Consider the following 12,351-nt stretch of genomic DNA (forward strand, 5'->3'; position numbering starts at 1 on the left):
AGTCTAAGCTAACCAGCTAGCATTATCAACACTGACGGCCTGGATAAACCAAAGCATTTGAAGCTCAATGTAGCATTCGTGTTCCAAGCGTTACATTCAAAAACTCACCAGTTTTGTCCTGATCTAATCTCACGACAATCAAATAATCAGCCAATCTCGCCATGTTTGCTTCTTTTCCCGAAATCTACCAACACAATTCAGCATTTTTCTTTCTTCAAAAGCACAGCCATGTTTGACAGAAGGAGTGATATTGCGCCTGCGTGTAGAATAAGCGACATCCATGGGCGTGGGCGCTTGGTTTACAAATAGAAACTGTGTGGCCGCAAACGGGGTCACACCCTGCCACACCGCTTGTTGGCCCGTACGGAAAACCATCTGATGACCACTCGAATCCCTTTAGCATGCTCATAAAAAAGTTACCTACCAATTGGGGAGAAAAGGGGTAAAAAAAAAACTAAAAACTAAAATAAATAAAAATAAGTTACCCAAATATTTTAAAGCCCATTCGAGAGTAGATGAGACAAAATAGAGGAGTAACTACGCTAGATGAGAAAAAAATAGTAGCCCAATTTTCTTTGTAAGAATGTGGGTTATAATACAATAACATCAATTAAAAGTATTGCAGGATGTGAATTAATTGTATAGGATATTTAGTTTGCTAGAAGCACTTAGCAGAGGGTGCTGGTGGAAAAATCTGTGTCAATAGCATGATTACTATTTTCCATAATCACACTGCGTCAAACTTAAACATCCTCTTCCTTCTCTCTCTCTCTCTCTCTCTCTCTCTTGCTCTCTCTCTCTCAGACACACACACACACGCACACCTTTAAATGTCTATGGCGCACACACATACACACAAACACCGGGGGCATTAGGGTCACTCACACACAAGACTTGGGGGTAAGGTCAGGCAAAATGTGAAAAAAAAGCGCACAACTCCACTCACTTCTGGAATGCTGTGGACAGTGAGTGACCTTTCCTGCCAATAAATAGGGGAGGGAGACGCTGCGGGGTGGAAAACACCGGTGCGCGGGAATTCTTCTCTTGTGCTGTTTTTGCCAACATCTCAACGACTTGGACTGAACATATTCCACAACGTCATGGTCCCTAGCGTACTAGGGCAATTTGAGAGAGAATCTCTTCATTAACAAGTAGCCTATTGTTAAGTTAATTTTGATGATTCCGCTCCGTCAACCATTATGCTTATGCTATCAGCTGCTTCTCTCCTGTAAGGTGTTATCATATCTGTCATGATAGGGTCTTCACTTCAACACCAGACATGTAGCTTAGTTATATTTTGCACAATATTTCTGAACAGAAAGTATTTTACAATAATCCAATATGTCTGCCGCTCCATCTGCAGTTGAAATAATAAATCATGACTTTTGTCATCTACTCTACAGAATTTGGTGTTTGAGTTGTTGAATAAAAAATGTTGAAATTGTTCCAGATCAATGGAGTTCAAGGGAGCAGAATGAAAGAATGAATGACTATACAGGTGCAAACCCCTCAAAGCTTCCAGGTCTATCAAATCACCATGACAACTTTGACGAACATTTCCATAACATATCAATATATAGGTATGTGTTCATCTATTCCTCTATAAACCTTCCAAGACATAGCTTCCTTCCTTCCCACCTTACCTGTTACATTAACATACCACAGTTGTGACTGAACAAATAGCAGTCATGTTCCTGACACCTGTCTTACAAGAAGCTAACAAATGATTGCTCCATATAAGGAGCTACTGAACTATGATGCTGTCATGGTTGCGCAATCTTCTTCTCTCCATATTAGGAGATTAAATGACTTGAGTACTTGGGGATTACTTGTCTGGCAGAGGCAATTATCATTACAAAATGGTTACAAAATGTTTGCTGGTTTACAACACATGTTTCACATTTATGTATTTACAGTAACACAAGTGACACCAGGTAAGCAAGGAAGCCGTAAGAATTATGTATAGAATGGTGCGTAGTAGGATTTCTATTCAAGGCTGAAGGGAGATTTAGGTGACTTTCTGAATTAATGCACGTGACATAGTAAAATGCGATACACACAGATATGTTCTATTCAGCATGTACAAGGTTCTTTATCAGTTGTTTGAGATACATTCTGAGCACTGAGAAAGCATTTCACATGTTGTTCCCAAAATACTTACGTATTTGCTATTAAAGACATTACACATTGAAAGCCACAAATTGTGATTATCTGATCACATCTAGGCTTACATGTTTTTCAGTGTTCTTGAGATTTAAGACCAAATTTTGGGGACTACACAAGAGAATTTCAACTCATTGTTCCCATCCCCAGACATACCCTCACCAGATACCAGCTTTGGGTCAGCTATGTGGTCGACTGGAATGAAAAAACTAAAATTGTTACACCCTGTGCTAATCCTGATGGCAACTTGTGCAGATATCTGTCCCCAGGGGCCTGTAATCAACATCTGCCTTCTGACCCTCGCTGAAATTGTTTCGACCCCGCTGCATATCTCACTTTATTTCACTGCCCATACTTTGAAATATGTCTCACCGTTCATTCGGAATGGCTTAATTTAGATAAGCACATATGAAAAGTAAATATACTTTTATTATGGTCAAAGAGCTAAAGGGGTTCAGTGGAATCATTATACTTTGGTTTGAGATGAAGTCATATAATCAGTGATTGTGAGGAGCAGATATCAGTAACACAGGGATCAGACTTGCTGTCTCTTGTGACTTAACCTACATTCCCCTTTATTTAATGGATCTCAGTTGTGATGTGTTGAGCATGAAGAAGTCATCCTAATTGTTTTTGAAATACCATGTTAGTTAGAGATTATGTAAAGCCAACAGATATAATCTTATGAAAAATAAACCTCTTGATTTATTTGAGATAATTGCTAAATTCCTCTAAACATTTGTCCAGAAAATATGAAAATAAATCACACATTTTGCAGCCAAATATTTGCCCTAATGTCTAAACAAATGCAGACATGGAGAATGTTGTGGTTATAATTTCACACACTTACTATTAATGAATAACTACTAAGTGTTCTTGTGTTATCTCATGTCAAACCCACTAACCAACTTTTCCTCAAGATGACTAAACTTGTAATCAGATATTGCCTTGAGAGGGCATTGTGTTAACATTGAAGAAATTCTATATGACAAAAATGTTCCCGGAATGCAGGTGGACACAAGTTAATAACCCCTTGACCTCAAAGCTCACTTATGTCCAAAATGTTTAATTATGTCAGTGGACATAATAATTTGGTTTAGAATGTTCTCTGCCTCCTCCCCAAATACCAAAGGAATGAGCACTCACCATTTTCTCTGTTGGGAGTGTGAATCATTATTTCTTAATGTGTTTGCGAAGACATACAAAAAAGAAGAAGATATCTTTATAAATACATTTGATTAAAAAAGGTTGTAAAAATGTGAATTTCAAATGACAAATAAAGATTCTGTCAATGAAAAGCAGAGGAAACAACAACAACATTCCTTAACAAGTATTACAGTAAATCACTCTCATATGACCCAAATATTTATTGAATTACTTCTTGTTTATTTAACCTTTATTATTCTCCTGGGTTTGCGATGTTGTTGCATTATCCCACTGATAAAGCAGGCTTCCAGCAGTGCAGGTCTGTGTGGGGTGGAGTAGTGGGACTGGGATGAGTCTGTGTGTGTCAGTCAGTGAGCCCCTCCCACCTCCACTATAAAGGCTCATCGTCTGGTGTGTAGAGACTATTAGCACAGTGTCACAGCTGCCTTTCAGCACCAACAGCAACTTCAAGAAGCCTTTGGAATACTCTCTCCACATTGACTCTACTATAACTACTTTATCACCCAAGTGAATTATTGAAGGATTTCAGGTATGTACTTTCAACTGAACCATATATTGACTGTTGCTCTGTTTGCTAGAGATGGCTTTATCAGGAGCTCAAGTGCGGTAGACAAGGACAGGTTATCAATCTTATTATATAAGAGTGCCGGTCTTCTTGTGCTTGACTGTGGGGGGTGGTGGACGTCAGGCAAAAATACCAAATAAGGCTTATCTCTCTCTATCCAACCTTAAGTTAACCGGTTCTTTTTGGGTTATGGATTTAATTGACTGAATGGGATTGACTTTGCTCAGGGGAGGTTAAAGCTTACTCTACTTGAGGAAACTCAGTCTTCTATAGACCGTGTCCTGCTTTTCACTGGCCAAGGCCTGCAACTTGGTTGTAAGTTTACTTAAGAGAACAAAATGTGACCTTAGTGTGACATTTTAAATAAATGAATGATAAGTGCAAATAACTTGGCTTTTGGACTCTTGTGTAAGCAACAGCAAGAGGTTGGTGGTGGGGGGGGGGGGCTCACATGTAATGATAGGAGGTAACTAAGTAAGTTATCGTTAATAAGTAAATAACTAACAAGTTCTTTTCCCACTTTCCCCACAGGTGCCAGTCAAAATGAAACTGATCCTGCAGTCTTTCCTCTACGGCTGTCTGCTGGCCACCATTGCACAGAGTGTGGCTGGATTCAAACTTGAAATTAGCCCAGAGCTCAAAAAGAGGTGAGCTAATTGATGAGCTATTTGTCAAGATAAGTCTGCTACAATGCATAGTGACCATGATATCAGCACATACTGTTGTGTATTTTGTGGACTTCTTTGAACAGTTTTTAATGAGTTGGATTTCTTCTTTCCCAGGTTAAGCATATGGATGCAAAGCAGATCGAGACGAGATCTAAACAGTTTTTCTGCAGAGAGGATAGCAGAGTCTGTACAGTTTGTCAGCCCAGAAGACGTCAGGGACACCCTGATTCCTCATTCCAGGTAAAAGCCTATACCATACAAACCTTTACATAACTTAATGTGCATGGTGCTATTTCGTTATCCTTGTGAAATCAAGATTTCAAATGGAATTAAGAGATTAATCACCATTGTCAAACAAGGCTCATTAAAGTAAGCAAGCTGTGGAGTGGATCTCTGAGCCAAGTTGTGTCCGCTCAGGAATGCAAGGCATTAATTAAAGGTCCTCTCCCTCCTCTCTCTTCCAGCACTGACATCAGTGTCCGAACCAAGAGGTCCAAAAATTCAGTGAACCAGGCCTGGAGACCGGGCTGCTCTCTGGGCACCTGCACGGTGCACGACCTGGCCCACCGCATCCACCAGCTCAACAACAAGCTAAAGATTGGTAGTGCACCCATCGACAAGATCAGCCCACAAGGCTATGGCCGGAGGCGTCGTTCCCTCCCTGAGCGCAGGGCCACACTGAGGCTGGAGGGGGGCAGGCTGAAGCCCGTGTGGGGCAACGCAGACTCACATGTTCACAAGCTGGAGGAGCTGCTCAGACGGACATGAGCTGGACTTGTTCCATGGGAGGAACAGGGGAGGAGAGCAGCAGTCGAGGCTTAGTGTCTCTGCCCTGTTCTAAAATTCTCCAAATGCCTCAGACTTTTTTTTTCCAGACATGAGATAGCTGCAGCGCCTCTGGAAGCTGGACTTAGCAGAGGCATTGGCGATGCAGAGCGCCAAAACAACAGCTGGTCTACAGGCACTGGATGGCACCGTGAAGAGAGAGAGGGAGAGATGCTGAGGATGGTGCTATCTCTGCCCAGCTGTGGGAGAGGAGCAAGGTCAATACAGCGGTACAGACTCAGAGAAGAGTCCACTGCGTAAATACTGGGACTCTATAAACCTCTTATGCAGATCCTGAACTTTGAGTTTTACCCTGTGGATTACAGGAGCCAATTTCACCAAACCCTCTATACTCATCTGCACTTTTCAGTCCCAGCCTTCTCAGTCAGACATCTATGTGGACCTAAAATACATCTAAAGACATCTGGTCCATGCCAAACAGGGAGATAAGACATAAGGAGATGGACTTATAATAAAGAGCTATGAAGCTGAAGTTTTTGGTCACTGTATGAGGGAAATGCATTAGAGATTGTATGAAATATCTGTGCCAGTCCACAATGGATGGAACTATACTTGAATATGTTTTGTATAAAACACATGTGCAATCTATGTATGTATATTTTTATTTGGCAGTTTGTATATAAGATATTTCAGATATCATTATTTAAATATTATATAGGTTAGATTCAACTACTTATGGAGATAGAACTATTTTTGTACAGGAAGAAAATATAAGGGCATTGTAACTATTTGTTGTTTCCACTATTGTTTGCATCATGGATGTTATATGTTTCGAACTGTGCTAATAGGATAAATGGTTTAATAGCTATGGTATAATATATTTGTAAATGTGGTCTATTTTATTTGTGTCGAAGCAATTAACATTGTCATACAATAAACATTTTGCATATAAAAGTTGACTCTGTCCAGACTTTCTCTTTTCCACAGGAAATTACTGTTGTAAATTGAAAGTGGCATTCTATTGTCTGCCCAGCTTCAGTGAGACATGTAGCACCTGGTCTGGGTTAAGTGATTTCAGGGTCTCATTAAATCAATTCCCCTTCCACTCTCCCTGTGCCCCCCCTAGAGGGCAGACAGGAGTGCCAGGCGCATTCCTGCATAGTACAGTGCATATCTGCTGGATCGCTCCACACTGCAGTTGTGCTCTTCAGCCATTACGGGAGGATGAGAGACCCAGCTCCATCTGCACACAATGGTAGATGGTCTGGACATCAGGATGCAGTGCTATGAGGGGGGTGGAGGGGGGTCTGTGTAACATTCCTGCGAGGCACGTAGAGAATATCGAAGAAACAGCCATCGCGAAGCGCGTTCATGAGCTGTGCAGACAGACAGACAGACAGACAGACAGACAGACAGACAGACAGACAGACAGACATTGCTATTAATCAGCCACAGGAAGGTTGCAGTCACTTCATGGATGTTTGAAATATCAAAGCCTGTAAAAGATTATGTCTGTTATTTAAATATGCCCATTAGGTCAGGAACAGTTATTAATGCCATTGACAACATTACATTTGCTCTCATTAAACTTTACTCTTCCACAGGCAAATTCAAAATGAAACTTTGAATAACATTTAAGGGTTTCCAACAACTGTATGTGGTATACTCTACCTAGATTGGTTTGCTTGCTGACCAAATCTATTGAATATGTTGCCGCACAAGTGAAGTGTACACCAGAACTCTATTTGATTGGTATGCAAGATACAATTTGGATGAATGTATGGTTCAAGAAGAGGCCATTGCACTTCCTTCCTGTCTTATTCAAAACATGGTCATTAGTAACTCCACTGGGCCAGAGAGAGGTTATGGATTGTCTTGGGTCATTGTAAAAGTCAGGGATAGGTGCCAATGGAATTGCAATGCAATTATTATCTGATTGTATAAGAAGGCATGCACTACAAGACAGCTTGCCAGAGACATGTTTAATTACATTGTTTTGGTTCTAATGCCATCTAGTGACTTAAAATGTCACCAGCTTGACAAGGTGATTGCTTTCGTCACCTACACAAAAGCCCCATTTTTAAATGGTACTAATGGAAAATACACATGTCACCTATTCATTCTCCAGAAATGTTTTCTGAAATCACTAAAGAGTAGTGAAACATCCTGGGCATATTACAGTTGGACCACAGCAGTGCTGAAATCCAGAAAAGGCAAAATTGAGGACAGTAGCAGTCTATATGATGACATATGAGCTAAATGATGAGTATACTCAGGTAAATGTCTCCCTAACCAGTGTTTGGACACCTCATAATCAATCCTCCTTCCTCCAGGGGACACCTGGACAGTTGGAGACGTGGCAATCCTATAAGCCTGGGGGCCATGCATCTCAAGTTTGTTACTTTCCTTTGTGTAAGGAATGGAATTTTTAAGTGTGAGAACCGAAAAACAGAGGAAATATGCCAAGTGGCTAAAACATGCAATGGACCTCTCCATCTTCAAAGCCTCTGACAGTAATAATTAGAGTTGAAGAGGTGAGAATCTCTTTGATTTTGAACAGGGTGATCTGACTACAGATGTCACAGGACAGAGGGTGCAGCAGGCCTTACATAAGGCATTATGTATACAGGTCAAGACTGATCAAGGAAAATGTGAGAGTTGTCAAATACTAATCAATCACATTTTAACAAATTCCACCATGGGTCACCAAGAAGGCCTTGCTAGCCTAAAGTTCAAGGCTTTTCCTGGAACTATGCAGACAGAACAAACACAAGACTATGACTTCTGGCCAAGTGAGACAACAAACTACCTAAAAACTACCCGACACCAAAATCTGCAAGCTATGTCAAGTTTCCAGGATTTTTTTTTTTTTTAAAGTAGGAACTAAGTGGCTAGCCAAGTAGAAGTTCAGCGTATGTAAAACCATCAAGCCCAGACAGTTGTCCATAAAGGCAAAGCCAAGAAGTTACCCATCACACAGTAAGATGGCACGGTACTAATGCCTTAGGGCTGTCATTCATCATATAACTGTACATTATTATAACATTATTATTATTATTATTATAACATCATCATAACATTAGAAATGAATATCACACGTCTCATACTGTACTGTAGAATATAGAATATACATGACAATAAGCTTGCCCACACATGTTCATATTAGCTCACACTTTGGATTTATTTCAACAGTATCAGGCCTTAGGTTCCGCTCTATCAATAGACATATGTAAACGACGCTATGGTACTACGCTCTTCTTTCTTGGCAACTCTGCCACCTGGTGGTGGGTACAGTATCTGACGCTTGCCATACGCTGCTCTACAGTCAGTTGAACGACTGCTCACATAGGAAAACTCAACAAGGGTCCTGTCATTGTTCTGTTAAAAATCTGTGAAGAAAATGAAATGGATTGATGTGCCTTGCCATAGGGACACAAAGGAGTCATCCAATGGTGTGATAGCGTCTACAAACTGACTAGTGCAGGTCTCCAATCAGTCAAAAATAATAACTCCCCCAGGCCCTCCTAGATGGTTGATAAGAGCCCATGGATTTGTAAGAGGTGTGATTCTTGTGTTCCTCTTAGACAGTTATCACAAAGTCACAAGAGGGCCATTCTTTCCATCACAATGTCATTGAAGGTACTGTATGTCAACCACTAAATATCATTAGATATCAATGCATAATTGAATCATCCAAATGAATGTAATCAATTGGTTAGCACAGCATGGCATGTGTGATATAACCACAGTCCGAAGCTGTCAGGGAAGCCAAACATCAGCATACAATAAGGCTTTGATAAGATCACATACCTACGCTGTTTATGGACGCAGCCAGATCACTTCCACAGTCATTTCAGTGGGACGCCATCTCCTTTCCCATGCTTCACATGGAGACATGATGCAGTTTTCCATTCTAGTTATGGAGGAAGTAAAGCATCTGGCCAACTGTGACATGCTTTTCTCTACCCCAGGCGGACAACTAGAGGAGCCCAGGGCAGATTCATACAGTACAAGCCCATATCCTTCTGTCCTGCTGTCTGTCAGTCATTCAGGAGCAGCAGACTGATGGCTCTGTGAGTGAGTCTTCTCCAGCCCACTCTAAAAGTGGCCTGATAACTGGAGCAGGGGAGGATTAGTGTTGTAATCTAGCACAGTGCCAGGCTAAATCAACACCACAGGGCCTGTGGCGGAAAAGGGCACAGCGGTAAAGCTGGATCTCCTCCTAGGCCCTGTGGAGAGCCACACCGATATCTCATGCTAGCTAATACACTCTCTGATCATATATGACATACATGTGGTAAGATGCACATGTGTGTTGAAGATGACCTCAGAGTGTGGATATTATCCAAAAACATCTACAATTCATGAGGTTGTAGTTAGAGTTACAGGAAGGTTGACATCTTGGCAGCATCATATCTTTCCCTAGCATGGGTACCAGTCTGTTTATGTCATCATGCCACTCGTTGCCACTCCTGGTCATGCCATGGAGTTGACATGATACCAGATCTGGGACCAGGCTAATCTCACCCCAATATCCTGCAATAACAAATCCTCCACATGAGGGCCCTCTGGGTCTACAGCTGAAAGAGGACTCTTCACAAAGTACTGATGTTTAACAATATGCTCTTTGCAAAATGTCAGCACCTCTTTTTCAGTTTATCTCAGACCGAAGAGGGAGTTGCTAAACTGGGGGGCAGCAGTAGAATATGCAGAGAGGGACGGTGAGACGACAACAATGGTAGTGTAACCTATGTGACTTATGACCAACTGGTAGTCATTTGCATTCTGGATAAGTAGTAAGAATGAACACTTCACTCTATGTCATTTGCTATGCAGCGGCAGTGAAAGAGTTAAGGATGGTGTCTTGTGCACTGGAGGGCGATGAGCGAGTTATCTCCTTACCACCACAGGAGCAGAAAATGACAGAGGGTTTTCTCTGAGGGAACTTCCAGAGTTCATATAGTCTGCCTGACTGCAGAAGGTACGGAGGCACGGAGACAGAGGAGGTGAGTGAACAGCTATGGTCTAAAGATGTTATTGTATCTCACAAAGACTCAAATGATGGATCATTGACATGTGTTGGTGATATGCTACATATTGAATGTACATTGTGTTTCTTACATATTCTTACTGATTCAGCAACTTGCTGTCTTCTCCAGTTTCTCTGTCTAAGATCATATCAAAGTGATAAATGACTTGTATGTTTATCAGCATCGATCTGTCGAAGCTATGAGACTAATGTAAATGCGTTAAAGGCCCATCCAATTGTGTCTGAGGAACACTCTGGGTAAAGCTGCGTTGCGCTCGTGCATGACTGCACTGTTTTGTTTTTCTCTCCCAGGCCCAAACACTGTGAGGAAGATGAGGAGAGGAGACATCCCTCTGCTAAAGCAGCAGTCAAGCCCCTGCTTGGGAAACGGTAAGCTTGCTCTCACCCTCCTCCCCCTCTCTCCTTTTCTCTCCCTCTCTCAGGCTTATTCATTCACTCAATCTTTCACGTGCTCTCTCACTCAGACATGTAGACCCTCATACATGTAGACCCTCATACATGTAGACCCTCAGACATGTAGACCCTCAGACATGTAGACCCTCAGACATGTAGACCCTCAGACATGTATACCCTCAGACATGTAGACCCTCAGACATGTATACCCTCAGACATGTAGACCCTCAGACATGTAGACCCTCAGACATGTATACCCTCAGACATGTAGACCCTCAGACATGTATACCCTCAGACATGTAGACCCTCAGACATGTAGACCCTCAGACATGTATACCCTCAGACATGTAGACCCTCAGACATGTAGACCCTCAGACATGTAGACATCAGCCCTATAAATAAAACAACACCACTCCATCCAGTGCTCATAAATGTTGATCTACTGTACTGTACTCTCTTAAAATATCTTTAGCCAGGGTGATAAGTGTATTTCTCATACACAGACTGACAGCGATGTAGTTGACCTTCTCTTATAGAGGTGTCTTTGACAGAAGGTACAGTAATTCAGGACTGGACCCGCACCAGTGACAACAGGCTGGTGTCTGAGAGAGCCCAGAGAGGACATGATAAAAACAGTGTGTGCAGCTGTGTTTGAGAACTACTAATGGCTGCCCAGGGACAGGGAGCACTACGGTAAATGATCCAACACAGACAGGAAGATAGCAGGGATACAATGACTAGACCATTAGGAAACAACCCATTCAGGAGATGCTCAAATTCCTTTTTGCTCCAATGTGCTAACATCATGGTATCAAAATGCCCCTTGCAGACTCAAAGGGGCTTCCTGGAACGTACAGAGGATTAGAACAACGTAGCTCAACATGATCATGGCTCAGTTCTCTCTCATTCTCTCTGTCTCTCAGTCCCCACATCCCACTATCATAAGTACATCAGTGCAGAGGGGGAACCATTGAGATCAGACTGTGTCTGTACCTACATTAATCTCCTGTAATGCTCTCTATGGAGCTGCAGCAGAAGTCCCCTCGGTCATATGATCTAATGCTCCCAAAACCAGATGTGCAGATCAATAATAGGAAGTCAGCTCCAATGTAGAACAACATTATTTCTCCATGTAATGAGGCTCTGAATGAAATATAGAGCAAGCTGAATGACATTGTTGCTGTCCAAAGATACTGTAAATCATTCTGCTGTGAGGCATTAGACAGTCAACCTCAACAGGCCAGGTAAAAATAAACACGGATTGTTAACATTGTGACCTGCATGTTGGTATGTGTGTGTGTGTGTGTGTGTGTGTGTGTGTGTGTGTGTGTGTGTGTGTGTGTGTGTGTGTGTGTGTGTGTGTGTGTGTGTGTGTGTGTGTGTGTGTGTGTGTGTGTGCGTCTGAGCAGAGGCAGCTGGGATGTGAGTTGTAGTCATGTGGGGGTAATCAGAGCTGCAGCAGTTGTCCATTGGGGGAAACAACAGGACCTTATCGACAACACTGAGTTGAATCTGTCCTACAGCTCTCTTTCTGGAGCTCTACTGGGAACGCTGAACAA

At 42.0% G+C, this 12,351-nt stretch overlaps 2 protein-coding genes across 5 annotated transcripts in view; one reads left to right on the plus strand and one right to left on the minus strand.

Moving 5' to 3' along the window:
* The window catches only part of LOC106587205 (myotubularin-related protein 13), a 154,619-nt gene extending 154,315 nt beyond the window's left edge, over positions 1 to 304 (minus strand). For 2 of the 4 annotated variants that reach the window (XM_014175346.2, XM_014175344.2), the window contains exon 1: positions 109 to 273. In XM_014175346.2, coding sequence (XP_014030821.2) covers positions 109 to 163 — 55 coding nt within the window. In that variant the 5' untranslated portion in view covers positions 164 to 273. Of the gene's footprint in view, positions 1 to 108 lie in introns of all 4 variants that reach the window. The other 2 variants (XM_014175341.2, XM_014175348.2) reach the window with 2 other exon arrangements.
* Positions 305 to 3,715: 3,411 nt separating this feature from the next.
* Positions 3,716 to 6,306, plus strand: LOC106587204 (pro-adrenomedullin). The gene is made up of 4 exons (XM_014175339.2): positions 3,716 to 3,859; positions 4,427 to 4,542; positions 4,678 to 4,803; positions 5,028 to 6,306. Exons 2-4 carry the CDS (start codon positions 4,439 to 4,441, stop codon positions 5,329 to 5,331), a joined length of 534 nt encoding a protein of 177 aa, XP_014030814.1. The 5' UTR covers positions 3,716 to 3,859; positions 4,427 to 4,438; the 3' UTR covers positions 5,332 to 6,306.
* Positions 6,307 to 12,351: the final 6,045 nt, after the last annotated feature.

The sequence above is a fragment of the Salmo salar genome, chromosome ssa26 (assembly GCF_905237065.1).
Source record: "Salmo salar chromosome ssa26, Ssal_v3.1, whole genome shotgun sequence".
NCBI classification, from domain to species: Eukaryota; Metazoa; Chordata; class Actinopteri; order Salmoniformes; family Salmonidae; genus Salmo; species Salmo salar.